Genomic DNA, 21593 nt, shown 5'->3' with positions numbered 1-21593 from the left:
TGGTTCCTCACGGGTCCCAGCCTGTGAGTCACCGGTACGTGGGCCACCAGCACGGCCTCCCCTCTGGAGGAAGGAGCGGAGGTGGAAAAACAACAAGAGGAAACCAGTTGTTAGTAGTGCCAGCTCTGGGGAGAGTGGGAGGAGGTAGCAGGCCTGGAGAGAAAGGTCAGGGCTGCATTGCAGGCTGCTGCCTGATTTTTCCTCCCGCCTTCATGTTGGGAAGCTGCTTATGGGAACACGCTTGCAGAGAATGTGCAGAGGGTCTGGGCTGATCTGAGGGATGGTCTCCATGTGGGAACAAAAGCCTCTGAATGCAGCCAGGAGTGATGGAGCTGCTGTAACTTGTTATTCCTTTTCTTGGTGGTTCGTGCTCATCCCTCTTTTCTGGTTGCTCCTCTGATTTCTGCTGGGCTAAGCTTGATTACCCTTGTTGAAAGCAACTTTTGGCCCACTGCAAACACTGTAAAAGAAGATATGCTTTGCAGATGTACTTGGAACAAACACATCCATTTCCCCACTGTGGCTAAATACAAGGGCAAAGCGTTTGTTTCCCAGTCCCTGCCCCATCGTAGCGCTGATGCCCATCTGCAACTAACCCAGAGACTCCACTCTTGCTCTTTGTGCTGATCCTTGCTGGCAGTGGTTGCAGGCAGGCGTTCAGACACACTACATGGTGAGCCAGCGACCCTATTCCTTGTCCAAAGCCAACGCAATGAAAATATTGCTGGGGGAAATAAGAGATTGCAGCTCTCTGGCCTCTTCCAGTGTCCTAGCTCTCCTAACTGGTGCTAACTGGAGAGCACCCAGTGGCACACACAAGCCTCGGCTGCTGTTCCCATGTCCCTGCCATGAGCCCAGGAGCACTTGCAGGGCTGTGCCATGGTGGGTCCCCAAATCCCTTAGGGATACCCACTGCTGCGGGTCAGCACTTCTGCTTCCCTTTGCCTTGCAGGAACCCCTGCTCTCTTAAACCCTGCAGTCTGATGATTGCCACTGGTTGCCACTGGTTTTTGTTACCTCTTATTGCAAATGCACAGAGCCAGTTGTCTCCCCACTCGCAGGCTGGCATTTTCTATAAGCGAAACAGTATTTCTTCATCTCTTTAAGAAAATTATAACAGATATCAGGGCAAAAAGCCATGGTCAGGTAGGATGTCAGGTCAAGGGGGAAATTGCTGTGTGCCCTGCTGTTATTCCCTGGATATGTCCCTTCTCGCTGACTGGGACCAATGCTCCAACTTTGAGCCCAGAGCAGGATCTGTTATGCTCAGGCTCCCTCTAGTGCCTCCATGTCCTGGTGTCCCTGCTTCTCCAGGTGGCTTCTCTGGAGGCATATTGGCCATTTGTCCCTGGGGACTGTCCATCATCCTCCCTCTCCTCCAGCATGGCTAGCTCGGGCTTACAGCACAGCTAAGCTTTGTTTGCCTACAAGCTGGGAACATCCCTAAAGCTGCCCAAAAGTCACCGCATCCCACCAATGCAGGGACCTCATGGGGACATGCCAGGTGGCTTAGCCTCCACTCCAGGGGAAAGGAGGGTGATGAAGGTGTCCATACCCTGCAAGATGCTCTCCCGGACACAGGCACAACCCTGCACACTTCAGCTCTGCTTTGATGGTGCCTGTGGAGAGCAAGGAGGGAAGGTGATGGGTGGCAAGGGCCTGGGAGCAGCCCAGGCTGGGGGTGGGCACCTTCTTCATGAGCCATCTGGGACAGCTGAAAGCATCACTGCACACTCTCCACTACTTGATACCTGTCTTCAAGAGAGCAGTTTTTAGGGGTGCTCCATAGTCCATGTCAAGCAAAGTTAGCTGGGCTCCTTCTAATCAACACCTGAAACTGTTATCACTGATTTTGTCTGGTGTGGAGGACACCATGCTCACATACCATGGCACTGGTATGGTGTGTTATGCTGTCATGCTGTGTCTGACATCCTACATGAACATGTCCCTGCCTCTTTTTCCTCCCATGGAAATGGGGAGAAATTTTCCCAATGTCTCGGGAGATGACCAGCCTCGACCTCAGTTCAAGCCCTTCTTGTAAAACTCAGTCTAGCTCAGCTCTGGCGTCAGCACCGCACTAGATAAACAACAGCCCCGCAAGAACCCATGTTTGAGAAAGCACCGTGCCCAGGTGAAGGAGGCTTATTTTCTCACTTAACAAGGAGGTGTTCTTTGGTATAACCATGAATTGAGGCAATTGCTGTAAGTGCAGGTGCAACAGCACACTCAGCCAGGTGCCCTGGCAGGGCTGGTGCGGTGCTGGGTGAGCAGAAGTACAGAGCAAGGAGGAGTGCGGGGTCCCACAGCTGTTTCCCAGTCCAAGGGGGATGACAGCAGGCCCCTTGTGCTCCCAGCTGCTGAGAAAGGCCACCCGAGTGGCTTCCCCACATTGTCCCCAGAAGAAATGCACTGGAGCAGTGGTCCTTGGCCGTCGCTGCCCCGTGAACAAGCAGTACCCAGGGGAGGTGACCTGGGCACCCTGTGCTTCATTTGCCTTTCAGCATGGGCTGTGGCAGCTGCCTGTGCCTTGGGACGTGTTGGGAGAAGCTTCTCACATTTAACATCTTTTCAAAATGTATATACCAGAATATATTATGTCAGAATACCTTCAAAATATTGCATCAGATGTCAACAAAACCCTACCCATATCCCTTTTGGGGTGGATCACAGTGGTTCCCTGGAAATTAATGATGTTTTTCTGATTTATGCCCGCGGACCACTTGGCCTGGGCGCTGAGCTTCTCTGAGTCACTGACATTACTGAAGGGGGGAGTTAGAGTAATTCATCACCCCAAGTCCAAACATCAGCTCACAGGGAGGGTGGAGGCAAGATTAGAGGAGTCTGCTGAAATGTGGCATCAGCATGAAAACCGTGACAAATCTAACTGAGATCAATTGGCATAAACGTGTGTGACACAAGGACATTGACTGAGATAACACAGTTGTCAAAGGCACTGTGAGATTTTTATTTTAACCTGTGAGTTTTTTCATAAGTGTTTTGCAGCTGGAGTAATTACCATCCTATTTCATAAGCATAGCTCCTTTAATAGCTGACACTTGGGCTAACGTGCACTAATTAAGTCTGTAATCACTAAAAGTATGATTGAAGGTTCGAACTGGCCAATCGTTCTCACTAATGCCATAATTAGAGACATCACAGCTCATCAGAGCACAGGAGAAATTCAAGGGGTCTTGATCCTGCCTTGGATCATCCTTTTTACCTGATATTTTGCATTGGTTTGCAATGGTTTAGAAATTACCCTGAATATATTATACTCAGCCCTCTAAACTGAATGCACTTCCAGGGTTTTCTTTTAGTAATTTGGCTTACAGGTCTTGTATATCACCTGGGTATTACGCACCTAGCTTCTCTAATCCCACCTGTCTGACTGCTTTTCTCATCTGGCCCCAGCAGCAGCTGTGAAAGAATCCCAGGGAGCTCCAACAACAGTAATTGCAGCGAGATACTGAAAGAACTTGAAAAAGATAGCTGAAGCCATAAAATAAACCCTTCTGTTTCTTCCTATGAAGGAAGGCTCGGAAATGAGTGAAAAAGATAAAGAGTTTTTATAATCTAATGGCCAAGATAAGGGGACCTGGCTGCCTGTTTCTTTCTGCCTTCTGCAACGCAGTGGAGGCGAACATGTCTCTGGGATTCAGTTTTATCTTCCACTGAGCTCGGCTCTTCGGGTTATCAGGAGAGTCAGGCTTTCTCTCTGCTGTTGGCTGCAATTAGCTGGCCATAGTGATGTCTGAGTATTTTAAGACTGCAGCTCACTACAGTGGAAAGAATTTAGAAAAACAGAGTGTAAAAAGTCAGAAGTTTGTGCATCAAGGAGGATTTTGTGGAGAACCTCATATTCCAGCTACAAAACGCCAGTAAAAGAATATTGCTATTTTCATCTATTTTTACACTGTTTGCCAATAACAGCTGCCCAGAATGAAAAAAAAAAAACCCAAAAAAACTGAAGCCAAATACATTTTGCAACTTAGGTCTTGCTGGAAATACAGGAAATACTGAAATTAAATTACATTTAAGGATATTCTATTTTTCGTCATTTTTGTAATAGGAAGAGCTTGTTCTCAGGTATCCAAACATGAGGCAGAGTAGCTAATTGCTCTGTGACTCGCTGAAAAAAATGTCTGGTTCTCTCTCCCATGTACTGGTCCAGGGCCTTTGGTCTCTGGGCTATTTATTCCAGTCTGGGTTATTTTAGGCAATTCGCTCGTGCCTCTCATCTTAAAATAAAGGCAATGCCATAAAAAGATGGCAGTATTTTTCCATTCTACCACAATGCAGAAAAGCCTGGGCCTTTTTTGCTCATTTTTCAAAGGATCTCATTTGAAAGCACAGCAATCCTGGACTGAACCGGTGCAGTTCGTACATGGGTACACCCCAATGGGCTTGGGCAAGCTCGGCCTTTGGTTCCCCTTTTTCCTTTCACACTTCCCCATGGGAGACACCTCAGTCACCTCCCCGCGGCATCACCGCCAGCCAGCGCTGGGGCTCCCTGATGGCCGTATCACGAATCTTCCGGAGTTTGGGGCAGCGGCAGCTACCGTGAGACTTAATTCCAACCCTCAGCCGTTGGCAGCCGGATCCACTCCCCTCCGGCTGGGCTGCCCGCGCCAGCAACGCCTGGTCTTGCCGCCGTCAAAGGAAAATGGTCCTAGTGCTCTAGTTTAGTTGGCATTTTTGCAAAGCAGCTGCGCTGTGGATAGACACGACTTCATTTGCCCATCTCAGTCATCATTTCAGCATCTTTCAGATAGGAAAGTATCGAAGTCTCGGTCTGTATATTTTGCAGGAATGAGACTTTAAACTCGCAGGCCATCATGGCTGGGCACGGTCAGACGCAGCACAAAACCTCCCTGTCCCGGGCTGTGCCTTTCCCACAGTGTGTGGGGCCTGGGAGGCCGTGGGTTTTCGGGGGTCACCGAGGCGGCACAGCCAAAGCCGCTAATTGTTGGCGTTTGAAAACAAACAGAGCTGTTCACAGCCCTTCTGAAAGGGCCTGTCTTCCACACAAATAAAAATGAACAGCGTTTAATGAATCCGCTGAGAAGAAAACATCCTCCGGTGTAACATTATTGCCCGCGCGTTGGCACGCAGAGCTGCACGTGCAGCTAAGTCACGTCCGAATTCACCCGGGCATGGGCTGAGGGCCCTCGCCTCCCGCCACCAGGCAGTGCCACCAAGCGCAATGGTGGCCTCGGACCTCAGCGCCATCCTGCCCGCGCCCCGCCGCCCGGGAGAGGCCACGTTGGAGGCGGAACGTGTTGGTGGGGGACCGTGTTGCTTGGGGGGAACCGTATCGTAAGGGACCGGGGTCAGCCACGCCGCTGGGGCCCGGGTGTTGCGGGACCCTGTTGCTGCGGGACCCTGTTTCTGCGGGTCTCTCCCCCGCGCGGGGCCGGGGCGGGAGCGGAGGGTGCCGGTGCCGGTGCCTGTGCCGGTGCCGAACGGGAGCGAGTAGCGGGGAGGGGAGGGGAGGGGAGGCTGCCGGGCGGAACCTCCCCGCTGGCGGCGCCTGTTGCGCACCGGAGCGGCGCGGGGTTCCGGTCCGTCGGCCCCCATTTCCCAGCAGCCCCTGCGGCGCGCCCTCTCTCCTCTTCCGGTCCGGCGGCGGTGCCAGCGGTGAGGCGCTTCTCCGCGCAATCCGGCTCCATCCGCGCAGCGGCTCCCCGGGCCGGGCCTGAGCCGACCCCACCGGGCTGGGAGGGGGGCGAGGCCGAGCCTGGGGCTGTCGTGGGCCGGGGGGTCGGGGTCGGTACTGCCGGCGGTCGGGGCGGGGGAGCCCCGGGAAGGCTGTGGGGGGGAGGCGCGGCCTGCCCGCCCGCCCGTCCCGACCCAGGCGGGTGTCTCTTTCTCCCGCAGGTGCGACCATGGCCAAGTCGAAGAACCACACCACGCACAACCAGTGTAAGCCGGGCTCGGCGACCCGCGCCGCGGGGCTCGGGCGGCTTGCGGCTGCGGGAGGAGGCGGGGAGGGACGGCGCGGCCTGGGGTGGCCGAGGGCTGCGCTCCGCAGGGAGGTTTTGAGAGACTGCTTTGTGCTGCTCGGTTATGGTAGCCGGGCCTTCCTCTCGTTGTGCAGGGGGATAAGTTTATGGGGGAAGGAGGTGGCGGTGCGTAGGGATTGAATGGTGCGCTCAGTGAAAAGAGAGCTCTGCGAGAGTCGGGACTTGTTTGGGCTCAATATAAAAACAGTGCGTAACCAGAAAAAAAAGGCACGTTTGACATGCTTGAACTAAGCATGTTACTGAATGGCATTCAGCCTGTGGTGCTTTGCCATCCAAAAATGACTGCAGGGATAAAATAGTTCTTGTTTGGGGGTTGTTTCATCAGTGCTGTAAGTTAGCAGAGTTCACGAGTAGGTTCTTGCACAGTGAGCGATGGTGCCCTTTAACCAGGAGTGCTGGAACTTCTTAGTTACTGAGGCCTTTTACTGCGCTAGTGGTGTTGCTGTTAGTATATGATTAGTTAATGAGGAACCAGAAATCCTTAGATTAGAAACTCATGGAGTGCTGAGAGCACAGTATGCAAAAGAATGAGAATACAGGTGCTTTCTTAATTTGTGTTTAGTTTGGATAGGAAGGGTTAGAAAACTTTAAATTCCACTTTATTTTGATGGGGTCAGGTGGACTTAAAGCTAATGCAGCTATTTAATAATGGCAAAAAAGGTAATTGGAATTGTTTTCTGGTCTTCCACATAGCCCGAAAGTGGCACAGAAATGGCATCAAGAAACCCAGATCCCATAGATATGAATCTCTCAAAGGGGTGAGTATTTCTATTGATAGTCCCAGGCTGTTAAGCCATTGAGGCTTAACCATGGAAAAAAATCCAGTATTTGTATTATTTTGACTGACATATTTCTTGCAGACAGGGCTTGTGTTTCAGATGGTCAGAACCATTGTGGGTTTCTGGTTTATCTTTTGCTTACCATACATGCAGCTGTGCTGTTTCTAACCCACATGAAATCCACCCTTGTATGTCCATAAAACTGCTTTTTAGTTACTGGCCAATTTCGTCTCTGTCCTGCTCAGGTGGGTGTCACTAACTGCTGCTTCCAGTGAAACAAACACCCGTCAGTTGGATAGCTCTTTTCTCTGTTGAGTCTTACTGTGTCTCCTACTTTTCTGTACCCTTCAATATTATTTTACTATCTGTACTAATCCAGAGAATTTCGCTCAGAAGATGAGAGGAATTGGCATTTCTGGACAACATGTATGAAAATGACAGCATTTTGCTTTTTCTGAGATTAGACAAGTGATATAACTGGATCTTTTTCCGCACTTGAAAGTGAAAACAGGACATCTTGGCTTTGGGGAGGGTTGTGATTCTGTTTGCTTTGTAAATGTAACTGTCAGCTTTTTGGATGTGACATAAAAGCTTGTCTTCCCATAACTCGGCGAGGGTTCAGTCCTGGCCCCTTCTGCAGGTGACTAGTCTGACAGTCTCTGAGTCTGTCTCCTTGCACTGAGTGCACATGAGTTAAGATGACAAAATCCTGGTGTGCGTGTGTGCTAGTTAAAAACCTGTTTACAGTAAAATAGCAAATGTTTCTTAGTGGGACAGTAGCTGACAGTTCTGAGAATTGGTCCTAGCTGTGACAAGATGTGTTAGCCAGCTGTTAGCTGACGAAAACCAGGGAGCCACTCCTCTCTGTGCTGGTGCTTTTTTACTTTAATGTAAAATGGAGAGGCCTGAGGAAGTGGCATTGATCTTTGCCCAAGGATTACACGTATACGTGCTCACCTGCCAAGGTTGGTTTGTGGTACTTCAGATCCAGAAGGTAGTGACACAGAAATGAAATTTGTCTTGTTTACAGCTTTATTCAACTTTTCCTATTCTTTCTGTATGTTTATTGCTGGGGTTTTTAGTTTGTTTATGGAAATGAAGAAAAAAATATCTAGTTAAAGGATGGTTACAGACGCTAAAATAATTTTGTTGCTGTAATAAATCAGAAAAAAGAATCTATTAATCACAGCCAGCATTTGGGAATAATTGGAACAATCTGGAGATATATATGTTTTTACATATGTCCCTTCTATGGCTTATTTTTTCCTTATTTTTGTAGGTTGATCCCAAGTTTCTGAGGAACATGAGATTTGCAAAGAAACACAACAAAAAGGGGCTGAAGAAGATGCAGGCCAACAATGCTAAGCAGGCTGCTCAGCAGAAAAAGGACTGACGTGGTTTAAGACAACAGAACCGGTTTTCCTATTGGCGTGCATGCTACAGCATTTTTATAAAAATAAAATTGGACATAACAAAGTCTTCACGTCCCGAATTTGAGAACCCCCCAAAAGTCTTGAGTTGTATTTTAGATGCCAGTCGTGCATCAAGCCTGTGTGTGGTGACCAGCATCTGTTTTTGTTCCTTGGCAGATCAAGCCAGCCGGAGCTGTGGAGAGGTTTTATGTTAATACTGTCAGCCTCCATACACACAAAGTAAAACAGCTGCTCCCTCCTCAGTGCTCTTCTACTGTAACCGTTGGTACAGGTCATGAGCATGTAGTAGTTCAAAGTCTGTTTTCAAGTTGTGAAATGGTTATTGAGTGAAGCTTTAAAATTTGAACAAGAAACAATGTGTTTATTTTCATACAAATTGAAGCCAGTGTGGCCTGAACTCCTAGGTGACAGTATTCAATACAGGTAACATTATTTTTGATATTGCCATATATGTTCAGAGGTCCCGCATACCGCAATTTTTGTGATAGTCCTAGTGCTGTTACAGCAAGGTGAGATTTCCAAGGGCTGTTATGTGTCTGCTGCTTTGCAAGTAGGGTCGTTACAGCTATGGAAATCCTGAAAAATGGGAGGGTACTGAGCGCTAGCTATAGTGTTGGAGATCATAGCGATTAGTGTTAGAATCGGTATGTGTTGTATTCTGAAATACTTGAAAGTATTGAAGCGTTGATGAAGCTACCATGGTAATGTGTGAGGTTTTAGAACGATATAAAAAAAACTGTATTTTTCATAGTTACTGTATTTTAGTGGAGGTCTTTCATTCCAATAACAAAAAAAGTACCTGTCTGATGAAATGTGCTGACTGGTGAGGTCAGGGGAGTAACATTGAAAAGCCCGAGAGGTGCTGTGGCAGGGTTTTGTTACTGCTGTCCTTCTGTAGATCAGGAGAGGGCTTCACTCTCCAGGTCCCACCAGCCAGCAAAGCTGGTTCAAGAGGTGCTTTTTTATTACTGAAATGAGCCACCTGTTAAAATGCAATGAACTGTTCCTGAAACTGCAATTTCAACACTTGTCCACGTGGTGGTGTAAATCCATGAATTGACACAAGAGCTGGAAGTTAGAAACTATCTTCTAACACTGCAGTAGAGCAGGAAAACACCTGCTGGATTAAAAAAAAGTTCAACTGAAACATCCACTTACTGTAATTGATTTTTTTTTCAATAGTTTAGCCAATTACCAAAATGCAATGTTATTTTGAAACAAGGTAAATATTTTTAATTCTTATGGCTTGAATTCAAAAGTCTTTTCCCAGTTGCCACTTTTTAATTGTTTTAGACTGATGAAAAATACCACTCAGCCCTAAACCAAGAAATATAAAGAGATGTATTAACTTAAAACTCAGGAGTCGAGGGCTTTTAAAGTCTGAGGTAAGTCTGCAACTCTCAGCTGTCCCATTCCTGCTGTGTGAGAGCAGTGTGCTGGTTGGGAGGAGTGCTGTGCTGGAGAGAGTGTACAGTCACAGGGTTCATGCCACCGGGTAGAATCTGCTAAATAGTCAAGAAAAAAAGGTCATCTGGTCCCTGCTGCCCTCAGGTACAGCAGAAGGTCAGCTGATGAGAGGTTCCTCATGGTGTTAATCCTCCCTGGAGTTTTTTTGGCAAGTGGTAGGTCACCCAGAGACAGATGCACAGCACTTAAATCCCACTGGCTTCAGTGGTACCTGAGTGCCTGTGGGTATCTGAGGTCTCAGGCTGGCTGGTGCTTGCCCTGCTTGAGCAAGTTTGTCTACAAAGGCAAGATTGCATAGCTGTGGTTCAGGTTAGCATGCACATCTGGCAGCCTCAGCCACTAGCCCAGAGCTGCCGGGCAGCCCCCAGCAGCCCTTATCAGGGCTGGCAGAGAGACCTAGCATAGGGAGATGTCCCCTTGGGGTGCTGCTGGTGTTGGAGGAGACAGAACGGCTGGTCCAGCTGTGTAAGTGAAGGTTGGTCTGGTGCAGATACGTGTTCTGACAAGAAGAGTGAAAGAAAAAGCTTGTGAACAGAGGACTTGGTGTTTGTCAGGCTACGCCTTCACCTGTTTGCAGATCTCCAATCTGTTATAAGTTAAGCATTTTTAATCTCTAACACTAACAATTTTCTAAGAAGGGAGATTTCATCTCTAAACCCCCTTGGTGTCTTCCCCAGAGTGCTTGTGTTGTAAGAGTAGCTCACCCACAGGATGCGGTTTGAGGGAAGAGAGAGAGGCAAGGGTCGGGCTGAGAAAAGGATGTTGGCGTGTTAACAAGAAGCAGAGAGGAAGATTTGGGCTTCCTGTGGCTCGCAGCAGCTCCCCCAGGCCTGCCTTCAGAAGCAGCCTTTTCATCTCGCTGCCCTTCATGCTGCCCTTCAGTGGGACAGCTTCCCAAATATGGGCTTGCTGACTTTCTGACCAAAATAGCGGCTGCGTGACAAAATGCAGCACAGAGAAACATAACCTTAATCCAGGCATCATTGTGTAGCAAGAGACAGGAATTTTGTGAGCTTCCACAGCAGCTTGGTGTCAGGTTTGTTGTTGTCTGCTCCCTGCACACATGATGGTCCCGCAGGACACTGCTGGGACATCAGTTGATCACCTATTGCATTTTCTAACCCTGTGACAGCTCAGTCCACGACTTCCCTCCTTGTTGCAGAGGTTGTCCCAGCCCAGAAGGGAAAGCTGCAAAGGGGAGTCTGTGCTGACATGGCCTCATGGTGGGTCTTCATCCTCTTTGCTTGCCTGGTGAAATCATTTTAAGTTCTGTTGGTCAAGTGAGACTGAAGATCGTTTTTGGAAGGATTACGTATACAGAAAGCCCAGGAGACAGAACTGGCAGCTGTGGCCCATTGAAACTATTCCTGTTATGCAGAGCTCTGTCATCTTTGACATGTGGAAGCTTCAAAACTCTTACAATGAAGTCCTTGGTATCCTGCAGGAAGCCAATGAGCTTGAGAGCGTCTCTCTGCTCAGCTAGTGCTGTACATCAGGTTATACGTTTTGTGCTTGCTGCTGCTCTATGTCATACTTGCTGCAGATGATTTCTCCCCTTTGCAATTAAGATTACTCAGTATCAAGTTTCAGTTTGGCTCCTTTTTTCCTGTTGATTAAAAAAAAAAAAAAAGTAGGGAGCAAAGGGCATGTAACCAAATACTGAATCATTTGCAAAGGTGAGCCATCACACTGAAAGCACAGAACTGGGGAGGAATCACAGAACTGAGAAATCAAAGCACTGTGAAACACTGTGATGGGACAGAGTATTCATTGCGGGTGTTGATGTTCACAGTAAAAATGAAAAGTAAGGCTGGATATGTGTTGCTCTGTCCCCCTTTACCACCTATCAGTAGTGTGTTCAAGCAAAAAGCAGTGAACAGAACATGAGTTCTGCTTTGCCCAAGTTTCAAGGCTGTTGCAGGTCTTTCTACACAACAGGGGCTTTGGCATGGTGAAATGTTTTATCTGGTGTACCTCACATTACATTGCTGCTGCCCTGGTGGCAGATGTATGATTTTAGGCGAGACGCAGAGGTTTTATTAGGGGGATGTGCACAAAAATGTCCTCAGATCTTCCTGCAGTCACTCAGTTCACACAGCAAAGTTTTACTGAGGGCTGAAGAGAGGCCTCAGATATGCTGGAAAAGCTGCAGACCAGGGCAGGGATTAAATCTGCTGCCAGTGAAAGCAAGCAGGTCAAATGGCTTGAGAACTGTGGCTGTGTCTGGTAGCTGTCACCTGCCAGCACAGCTCTTGGCTCAGCTGGGGGCTTAAGAGCATACAGATCTAGGGACTGTAGTTCTAGAGAGTCGTAAGTGGCTTTTTGCCTGATTTTAAAAAAAAATGATTGTTTCAATGACCTTCTTTTTCCCCCAAGCAGTGCATGTGGACGTGTCACATTCCTTAAAGGCTTCAGGCACCAGAAGTTCATTACGCACGCAGGGAGATACATGGACTCCTCTGGGAGGTTTTCATTCATCTTTAGCACATCTCCAGGCACATCCCCTCTGGGGAGGCTTCACCCGAGCTGATCCTCTACAGGTTAGCCATCTAACCCACTCACTGGCCTGTTATGTCGTGTTACATTCCTAATGCAGTTGTTCCTATGTTGTAGCCAACAGTGAAATCCACCCGCAGCGCCCCACCCTGCGGCATTTGCTGTCTTACTCTTGGAGGACAGTCAGTGTTAAGGCAAATTGGTCTCGCAGCAGTTTTTCTGACTTTACTTAGAGCACGCTGACCTGCTGGCACCTCTGGTCTAAGGACTAAAAAAGCCCAAATAGTACCAGTGTATTTGCTCTTCTAGGGACGAGTTTCAGCTGCTGTAAGACCTTTGTCCTCTCTCTCCAGCCACCACCTTCCCTGTTTTACCCTTGGAAAAGAGTGGGCAGCCAGTGAGGTCATAGCTCGCTGCTGCCTGTGCCATTGAACCAAGCAGTGAGAGGCAAGACATGTGGCCGGGTGGCTCTTTGCAGCCATCCTTTTTCCTGGGGTCACAGCAGAGTCCACACTGCCACCAAGTTGACTGAAGGGAGGGGGTTAACCTTATTTCTTCTCTTGTTCACCCTTCAGTGAGCCAAAGCCTATTGGTAAGCAGCGGAGAATATCTTGGAGATGTCCTTGTTGGGTGTTGGGATCTGGTCGGGACAGAGGAAGGTAACCGGGCTGTTGGTGATGCCTGCTGAGATGTGGGCGTGTGGGTTGCCTGTGGGCTGGATGGCCGTGGCTGTGGGGAGAGCTGGTGTGGCCTTGGCTTGTGGCTGAAGCTGAGGTATTTGCAAATCTGTGGAGGTTTCTGGGCTAGGGTAAAACATGTCAGCTGTGTCCTCAGAAGCAGGTCTCGGTGGGAAGGAACTTCTGCTGCTACACTGGGGAGGTGGAAAATCACTATTTTTGATTTCTAGGCTACGGATTCATTGGAAACAGAAGATGCTAACGCTGGAGCATTTCCTGTCACAGGGTTGTTTGACCCAACACATTTCTGTGTCTGTTGGCTTCTGGTGCACCTGCAATTCTGCTCAATCAGCAGGAGCTATGGCATCGAGGACTTGGGACCCTCAGGGAGACCCCTCTGAGTGGTTCTTCCAGATGTTTGCATTAGGGGTCTTCCCAAAATACCCTGGGGTTTAAGGAAAATCAGGTACTCTAGCTGACAGGGGTTCATTCCCTTGATGTTACAAGCCCTGGTGGGCAAAATATTTGGTGCTCACACACACTATGTGCCGTGTCCTTCCAAACAACTGACAACCCCTCCTGCCTGTTTTCACCTCAAGCCTGTTTGGTCTGAATTACCATATTTCATTATTGCTACAAATGAGAGCATGTGTCACATCAAATACAGCTGCTCAGGGTGTTATTTCAACAGAGGGGAAAAAAAAAAGCTGGTTTTGAGAGGAAAGGCAGAAGGACGGTGCAGCAGGCATGAGCACACTGGCATGGCAGCACGCTCACCCAGGGTTGAGGGCAGCATCGCTGGGGCTTGCACTGGTGCAGTCTCGCACCTTGCCCTGCCAGTGTTTATTTTGCTTGGGTAAACGTTTGATTTTAGCAACATGACTGCAATGCATGAGCTGTGCTGGGGCTGTAATTTGATGGAAGGGGGCAGCTATGTGCAGGGAGAGCTGCTAATACCACAGGAATGCCACGCTTCCTTGGGACGAGAAAAGATGGTGCCTGGAGCCCCTGGGGACAGCATGGTTTGTCCTCCTCAGCCCTGCTGTCACCCCATGCCTGGTGGCTGAGACCCAAAGCAGGGTTGTGCCTTGCTTATGGCCCCTGTGGCCCAAATGGATGTTGATTTCTGAGGGAAAATCGGGTGTTTCAGTTACTGCCGTGAGGGTCCCACACGGGGCTGGTGAAGGACTATGAGGTGCTGAGGGGCTGCCACCACCTGCCTCCTGCCAGCCTGGGTGAGATGGGAAGGAGGCACTCAGTCCAGCTTAGGAATGGCTTTTATTCATGTTTCCAGAGAAAAGTGAGGTCTTCTTTCTGCATGTGCCACAGGGTGGCCATCAGGATGGCAGGGTGGAGGAAGGGGCATCCCTTCGGGAGAGCTGGGGTGAGAGTGGGGAGGAGAGGGACTGTCCCTCACCCGTAGATTTCAGCGACGGTGTAAGTGGTTGTTAATTCACATTTCATCACTCAAATGCTGCCAATGCTCCAGTTAAACGAGCAGGCACCAGTGCCTGCTCCTGAGCCCACTGACCATGGCACAGATGAAGAGACGCAAGATGGCAGCTCCCCACCGAGCACCCCTGGCCGCGTTGGCTGGGCTTTGCCGCTGGGCTGGCAACAAAATACCTCCTTGGAGGCTTAAAGCTCCAGCTGTGATGTCGCCTTGCCAGACATGGCTCACAGGCACTCGGCGCTGCCCCGAGAGCAGCCCCGTTAGTCGTGAGTATGCGACCAGGGTGAAGCTCTCACTAAACTTCCAAGGAATGACCATCTGAGGCACTCGGTATTAACACATTTTATTTTCCCAGCGGCCACCCTTCTCAGCGCTCAGTCTTCATGCCGGTAGCCAGGGGTCTTAGCCAAGGAGATGAGATGCAGAGCTGGAGGGGTTTAGGGGATTCGGGCTGTCGGTCTGGCCTTGGATTTATTCAACTCCCTTCATAAACTCCAGGAACTCTGCCAAGGGGAAGGCATTGGAGATAAGGGGTGTGAGGTGGGAGGTGAAGTGCCCTTGCAGCTGCCAAGTGCGCTTTTGGCAGCTTTCCCCAGCCCTGTCCCCTTTTCCACCCCCCCAATCCGCAAGAGGCTGAGGGGTGATGGCTACTGCTCCTCTGAACGTGGTCTGGGGATCATTTCAGCAGCATTGCATTCAAAGATACGGCCCTTCAGAGACAGAGCTTGTGTTTAGGGGGCAGGAGGGGACGCGCAGGTCTCTGGTGAAAAGCAGCATTGCTTCAGTGCAGGCTGGCTTTTGCAGCATGGGGGCAGTTAAGGCAGCCCCAGGCCCTTGCTACCGTTTCACAAACGTATGAACCCCCCCCATCCCCGTGCAAACACTGGCTGCGGTCAGGCGTGTTGCCCAGCACTGCCTGCATGAGCTCATGCCTGTCCAGGAAGGCAACCAAGACCATGGGAACTGCCCGGGGGACACTCAAAGGCTCGCGACCGAACTGCACGCAATAAAGAGTCCTACCGTCATAGTCAATCCTGCCATCATTGTTTTTATCCCCATCTCTCATCAGTTCTTCTATGTCATCTTCGGTGATGGTCTCTCCCGTCGCCTGCAGCATGATCTTCAGCTCCTCAAGGTCAATGTAGCCATCGGCGTTTCTGTACGAGGATGGAAGAGCTCAGGAGCAGAACGACACGCTGGGAGGGGGAGCCGGGGCAGTTGCATCACTCCCACCACCCTGCCACGCTGCAGTCGCAGCTCTTACTTATCAAACATCCTGAAGAGATCTGAGAGTTCCTCTTCGGTTTTTCCTTTGCTGTCATCTTTCATACACCGGACCATCATAACAAGGAACTCATCAAAGTCTACAGTGCCGCTGCCTGCAGGCAGAATAAACACCACCACTTGGTGCTACGGTGGGTGGATGGGCAATGCCAAGCGAGAGATCACGCTTCCCTTTAGTAACCAAGGACCAAAACTTGGGAGAGCTGCCCTGCAGCAGGAGGCAGCTTTCAGGATGCTGGAGTAAGTGACTGAGGCCCTGCACTGACCACTTCACTGAATTTTTGCCTTTTGCAGTCATTTTGCCGAAGCAACATGAACCAGAAGTCCTACTGGAAGCACCAATGAATGGAAATTCCTGCTATGCAGATACCTGTCCATCTCATCTAGGTATTAATAATAGAAGCTCCAGAAGGCAGGGGTTCATGCAGTGTGTTTTTGCACCAGCAGTACAGTACTGTTGTTTTCAGTGACACAGCTGTGTTCCTTTTTTGCCTGATTTTTAACTGCTTTTTCCTTTTCCAGTTATTTAGTATGATATTTCTGCCCAACTTGCACACAGTAAATTTTGTTATGTGTGATTACCAGTGCACTGATTTAATCAATATTGACAGTTATTTATGTGTGTGTGTACACACCTGAGCAGTGAAAGACTTTCCTGATGATAGAATCCTGTAATTGTGGCATTTCTGAAATGGCAGTTGCTACATTCAGCCTATATTTTGTTTTCTAAATGGATCTGTGCAATTTCAGAGTATCCCCCCAGAATCAGTTCAAGCAGTCTGATCATTATAGGAATACTAATTTTTATAGTTTCTCTTTGCCGGAAGGAACCACGCTGAAGTTTGGTGAGTGTTTAATGTCCTTCAAAATCACAGCACTGCAGGTTGCTCCCCACAGGCTGCGACTGTCCCCAGCGTGGATCCTGCCAGCGCTGCACAGGTGCCGAGTGCTCCCAACCTGTAGCATGCCCCCCATGTCTGTGGATGTGGGGATGGTGCTTGGGAGAGTGGAAGAAACCCAAATCTCTCACCGTCCTCATCCACCTCGTCTATCATCTCTTGCAGCTCCTCAGGGGTGGGGTTCTGCCCCAGCATCCGCATCACCTTCCCCAGCTCCTTGGTGCTGATGCAACCGTCCTCTGCTCCCAGCACGAAGATGTCAAAGGCAGCCTTGAACTCTGGGGAGAGAAGGGAGAGGAGATGTGGGGGGGGTCTTGCCCCGCACCTCGCCCCAGGCACAGCCTCTCCTGCCCATGCACCCCAGCACTGCCCAGGCACGGCATGGTGGGGACACTTGGGCACACGCACAGAAACTGCCTCGCTTGAAATGCTGGTGGATCAAAATCCCTGGGTCATGCCCTGCTTTGGCCAGTCTGGCCAAAGCATTTTCTGGGGCGTAATTGCTGAGGCAGGCTGAGCTGCTGGCTGGGGAGCTCGTCTTTAAGCTGCAGTATTGGGTTAAAGATGCACCTACCATTTTTTTGCTCTTCTGTCAGCTGCTCAACCTATAAGGAAAACAGAGACCTCAAGTCATTTTTCTTTGTCAGCATCGCTAATTGTTAAAAGGATGTGTCATTTGTTCAAAAGCCTTTGCAAAGTTCAGCCAAGCCTCACAACAGTCACCTTCAGGGACCACAGGATGTACAACCAGTGGGGTTTTGACACCACAACTTTTTGTAGTCTAAGAGATTCTTCCCCTTAAAAAAATTATTCCCAAGTCCTTTGAAGTGAGCATCATTTCTCTAGAGCATCAGCATCTGATACGTGGCAGAAGTAGCCTTGGCACAAGCAGGGGAGACCCACTGGGAAAAGCATTTGTCTCTGTCAACCATTTGGGGATAATTTCTTGTTGCTGGCAGGCTTCACAGCGGGATGGCTGTGCCACGGAGGGCTGCTCATATGTGGGCTGAGGCCAGTCAGAGGTGGGACATGCTGGAGAGGTCCTTGGGGAGGAAGAGGTAGACAAGACCATTCCTGGTAGTTGTTTTTCAGCCCTAGATTCAGGAAACTTCCTGCACTATCCAGAGCATTAAGAGCTGGTCTACTTCCATCTGAGTCAGTGTTTATTACAAAGGTTTCTGCCTCTGAAGGGAGCTGCTATTCCCTTTAGCCTCTTTTGGGTAGCTCCCCGAAGAAACAGCCCATGGAGCCATTAGGTGTTAGCCAAAACAGGCTGGCAGATTGTTGCCAACCCTTACCCTAAATAATTCCCCACGGACAATCAGCAGGAGCTTATTAGTTAGCATGAATCAATGAAAATAATCAATGAGGAGAGCAAAGAGGAATCCATCAGCTCAGTGTCGTACCTCTTTAAGTGCTTTTCTCTCTTTGGCTTCATTCCTGCCTGTGGGTACGGCTTATCTAAAATTGCTGACTCCACCACCGTGTTCACATGCCCCTTTGGTAGCATCCATGAAAACATGGACTTTTCCTTCCCATGCTGGTCAACAGCCTCTCTGGAGTCAGCCAGATATGAACCCCTGCCAGGGGTGCAGGGGGTGCCTGATGCCACTAACGTCTCCTTACTACTAGCCCTGTGTGAGCAGTCCCCAACACCCATCCCTGCCACGTTTCAGTTGGTCCAGAACCCCACAACCCAGGGTTGTGGCACCCTGACTTTGAGGAAGGTTGATGCTTTTGCCCCAAAGAGCAACAATTTTGCAAAAGCCAGCTGGAAATTCTTCCCACTTGCAGCGAGAGGCAGGGAAAGTGCTTTTCCTCAGTGGGACAGAGCCTTTTCCCACTCCCCACGCACCAGGAGGTGAAGACTTTCAAGTCAGAAAGTGCTAAGGACAGCAGCAGGATTGCCATTGCAAGGGGAAACCCAAGCCCACTGTGGCCCCAGCGCTGCTGAAGGCAGGCAGGCAGGCAGCTGCCGGCTCTTCATGGCTATTTTTTGGGCAGAGCGATGGCAGCCGCAACGCTCCCTCAGCCCATGTCCACAGCCACCATCCTGCTGCTCGGGTAACATGACCCTCTTGGTTCATTCGCTATTTATAAGCCTGGGTGAGAGGTGCTGGAGATAAAGATGAGCTCCCCAATTGTTCCCAGGCTTTGTCATTTACCCTTGCAGCCCTTTATCTGGACACTTGTCCCTGGCACTGTTCTTAGCACTGCTTAACAGAGCCTAAAAATGTTCCCAAAATAGCTTTGTGTTTGCACAGCCTTATCTAGGCATGAGTGGGCAAGATGAAAATCCATTGGGTTCTCTGGCTGCACGTAGGGAATTTGGCACAAATGTAATATTAATACATGCCATCAGCATGCAGCAAATAAAAAAATACTCACTTTTGAAGCTTCCATGACTACTGAAGTGATAGATGTGGAGCTATGATGTATGTAAATTAAATGCCTTGTAACTATAGAGTGACACTTATTACAGAGATGTCTCTTGAGCTGTTTACAGTGCCCTCTGGGCACGGGTGCTGTTTGCAGCTTTATTCCTCTTTTCCCTCCACATCATTGCAGGGACAGGTTTCTCTGGCTGCGATGTGGGAACACAAGCACTACGCTCACAGCACTGTGGCAGCCGTGGTAACACCAAATCTGCTGTATTTTGCTTTTATCAGCTCTCCTCTTCATCCCATGTTTCCATTTGAAGTCAGACAGGGAAAGTTGAAGGTCTTGAATTTTTTTCCAGGTGAATGTTTTCTTACAGTCAAAAATCTTGGGGAATAGATCCACAAAAAAGCTGTCTCAGCTGTGCCTGGCTTGGACTTCTTTTGCCTCTGTAAAGGTGCTGGCAGTTAATGTCTAGGACAGGAGACCCACATTTACCAGCGTGTCCCCACCTTCAAACTAGCAGCAAAATCCTTATAGGAGTCCATCGAGTCTTTTGCATAGCCCATTACCCTGGTCAAGGGCTCTATGTTTGGGGTAAGTTTTTGGTATCTGAGGTAGGAAATTTTGGGTTGTTTTCTATTGCTGCAGTTACTTTTTCTCAAATTAACTCCTCTGTGATCCAATTCTGCTAAAGCCCACAGGCTTTGGCTAGGGATTACCTTCACCTGTGGATTTTTCCCCATTCCTGGGGCAGAGATTTGGAGAGAGGCTGGAGCTTGTGGGTGGGGAACCCTTTCTTTTTGGGGCGCTCTGCCTGTGCTGCAAGCGTGCTGCCCCAGCTGATGGAGGGACCCTTTTGGCCACAGGCATCACCAGCCTGCAAAGCACTTCAGCCTTTCTCCCTAATTATGGGCATGATGTCCCTAAACAATAAGGAGAGGACCTGTCCCTGGAGTGGCAGAGAACATGTTTAATTAAAAAGCTTAATTAGAGAGGCCTGGATTTCATTTGATCTTACAGGTCACATTTTTCTCCCTTTTGGAGGTGTTGGTTGAGGGACTCAGTGTTTTATTTTACAGCCTTTCCTGAGCCTTTTCACACTATCTGGATCGCTATGGGGATTCCGTTTCATGAGGTTCAGGGCTGACCAAAGGACAGGAGAGGTGCGAGCATTTTGGTTTTTTCTTCAATTATGTATCAAGCACTATCTTTCTTCCCTCTAAAAACCTTGGAATTAAAATAGGACTTGTATGATATATTTTTCTGTGCCCTTGGTTAAAATCAAACCTGATCAACTATATATTTTAAAAAAAAAATCACCAAAAAGCTCTTATTTTAACTCCAGTTACAGAAGGGACACAGTAGCAATCCACACAATCCAAAATCTATTTTCATCCTTATTTCACTCATGTATCACTGTCTGTCTATGTTACAAAATACTGCAGTGTTCTTATTACACACCAAATAGTTTGGGTTTACACAGTGAGCGCAGCGTGCAGCTGTGTAAGTTAAAATAGCCGTTAGGATGCTCTGCATTCCCCGAGAGCATAGCTCACATTCTGGATTTCTGCAGAGCAGATACCAGGAGTGGCAAAGCAGAGGGGGATGTTCGGCAATAACTTACAAAAGCCAAGGGTTTTTTTAAATCTCCCAGAAAAATATTCAGCTGAGGAAGGGGAAATGTAGCAACAGCAGAATTATAAAGCACCAGAAAGAAGAGTGAGGTTTAACCCTTACAAATAATGCTCGTTTCATGGGAAACGCTGCTCTGCTTTCTCTGGGCTAAAACCAGCAGACACCTCTTATACTTTCAAGATTTTGTTGAGATTTATAAGTTCACCTATGGGCCATCTCCCTGCCTTACAGCAGGGAACCAGGGGAGTAATTGTAAACAATTTAGCAGCACAGTTGAGCGTTTCACGCTTACAAGAGGAGTGTGAAACCTTCAGAGCCATCAGTGCACAAGGTCTGTGTCCTGGATGATGGTGTTGACTAAAAGTTGCCACCCTATAATTATTTCTTATTTGCACTTCTCCACTGAATTAACTCCGTCACAGCTTTGAGGAAGCTACTATAAAATCCCCCCAAACCCTTTAACACCCCAAAACAGGAGCCCCAAAGGGAGGCACTTACCGCTGCCTTATAAATGTCATCCATGGCTGGAGAGGGTGGACGAGGGGCCGGGGGACGTCACGGTCACACTCTGCCGGCACTGCCCCAGCGAGCCCGGCTCATATAGGGGGCTGCCCCCCCCCGGGGGATGTGACCAGCCCACTGGCAGCCCCGCACGCCCATCCCCATCCCATCCCCATCCCCACAGGAATGCCTCGCCTGCGTGCCTTGGGATGGGGACACTGCCGAGCCCGAGGCTGCCACGTCCAGGGCCAGCCCCAGTCCCGCGTCGGGGCAGCCGGAGGTTTCCTTGTGACTTTGATGTGGGAACGAGCGAGCCCTCTCAGCTGGGTTTCAGCAGGATCTCTGCTGATATGTCATGGTATTTGGCTGTCCTGACTGGACATGTGCCACCATGTCACCTCCACCTCTCCTGTGTGTCGTCCCCCCCCCCGGAAGCTGCGTTAGAAAGATTATACTGTACCTAATTAAATTGGGTAATACGGGAAAGGCATGCCTCCCAAAATATCCCTTTCCAGTAGCCAGTGTCCCCTGGGGGCAGTGGGAATAGGGGGTGTTGGGGCCTCC

The 21593-nt window shown here is 49.3% G+C and overlaps 2 protein-coding genes across 2 annotated transcripts; one reads left to right on the top strand and one right to left on the bottom strand.

The window, feature by feature from the left end:
• Window positions 1–5577: 5577 nt before the first annotated feature.
• Window positions 5578–8281, top strand: RPL29 (ribosomal protein L29). Its single transcript, XM_010561608.1, has 4 exons — window positions 5578–5637; window positions 5878–5922; window positions 6717–6781; window positions 8082–8281. Exons 2-4 carry the CDS (start codon window positions 5886–5888, stop codon window positions 8193–8195), a joined length of 216 nt encoding a protein of 71 aa, XP_010559910.1. The 5' UTR covers window positions 5578–5637; window positions 5878–5885; the 3' UTR covers window positions 8196–8281.
• Window positions 8282–14670: 6389 nt separating this feature from the next.
• On the bottom strand, window positions 14671–21107 carry TNNC1 (troponin C type 1 (slow)). The gene is made up of 6 exons (XM_010561607.1): window positions 21027–21107; window positions 17086–17116; window positions 16643–16789; window positions 15593–15707; window positions 15349–15485; window positions 14671–14831 (listed from the first exon to the last, which is right to left on the bottom strand). Exons 1-6 carry the CDS (start codon window positions 21048–21050, stop codon window positions 14800–14802), a joined length of 486 nt encoding a protein of 161 aa, XP_010559909.1. The 5' UTR covers window positions 21051–21107; the 3' UTR covers window positions 14671–14799.
• Between the last annotated feature and the right edge of the window lie 486 nt (window positions 21108–21593).

The sequence above is a fragment of the Haliaeetus leucocephalus genome, unplaced genomic scaffold (assembly GCF_000737465.1).
Source record: "Haliaeetus leucocephalus isolate CR32 unplaced genomic scaffold, Haliaeetus_leucocephalus-4.0 Scaffold148, whole genome shotgun sequence".
NCBI lineage: Eukaryota > Metazoa > Chordata > Aves > Accipitriformes > Accipitridae > Haliaeetus > Haliaeetus leucocephalus.
This window is presented reverse-complemented; position numbering and strand designations above follow the sequence as displayed.

What these genes read in the sequence shown, in the direction of transcription:
- RPL29 (XM_010561608.1), top strand. Translation starts at nt 5,886, where the DNA reads ATGGCCAAGTCGAAGAACCACACCACGCACAACCAGT. An exon ending in CCACACCACGCACAACCAGT is followed by an intron (nt 5,923 to 6,716) that starts GTAAGCCGGGCT and finishes TCTTCCACATAG; the next exon opens with CCCGAAAGTGGCACAGAAAT. An exon ending in GATATGAATCTCTCAAAGGG is followed by an intron (nt 6,782 to 8,081) that starts GTGAGTATTTCT and finishes TTATTTTTGTAG; the next exon opens with GTTGATCCCAAGTTTCTGAG.
- TNNC1 (XM_010561607.1), bottom strand. Translation starts at nt 21,050, where the DNA reads ATGGATGACATTTATAAGGCAGCG. An exon ending in ATGACATTTATAAGGCAGCG is followed by an intron (nt 17,117 to 21,026) that starts GTAAGTGCCTCC and finishes TTTTCCTTATAG; the next exon opens with GTTGAGCAGCTGACAGAAGA. An exon ending in AGACGAGGTGGATGAGGACG is followed by an intron (nt 15,708 to 16,642) that starts GTGAGAGATTTG and finishes TTCTGCCTGCAG; the next exon opens with GCAGCGGCACTGTAGACTTT.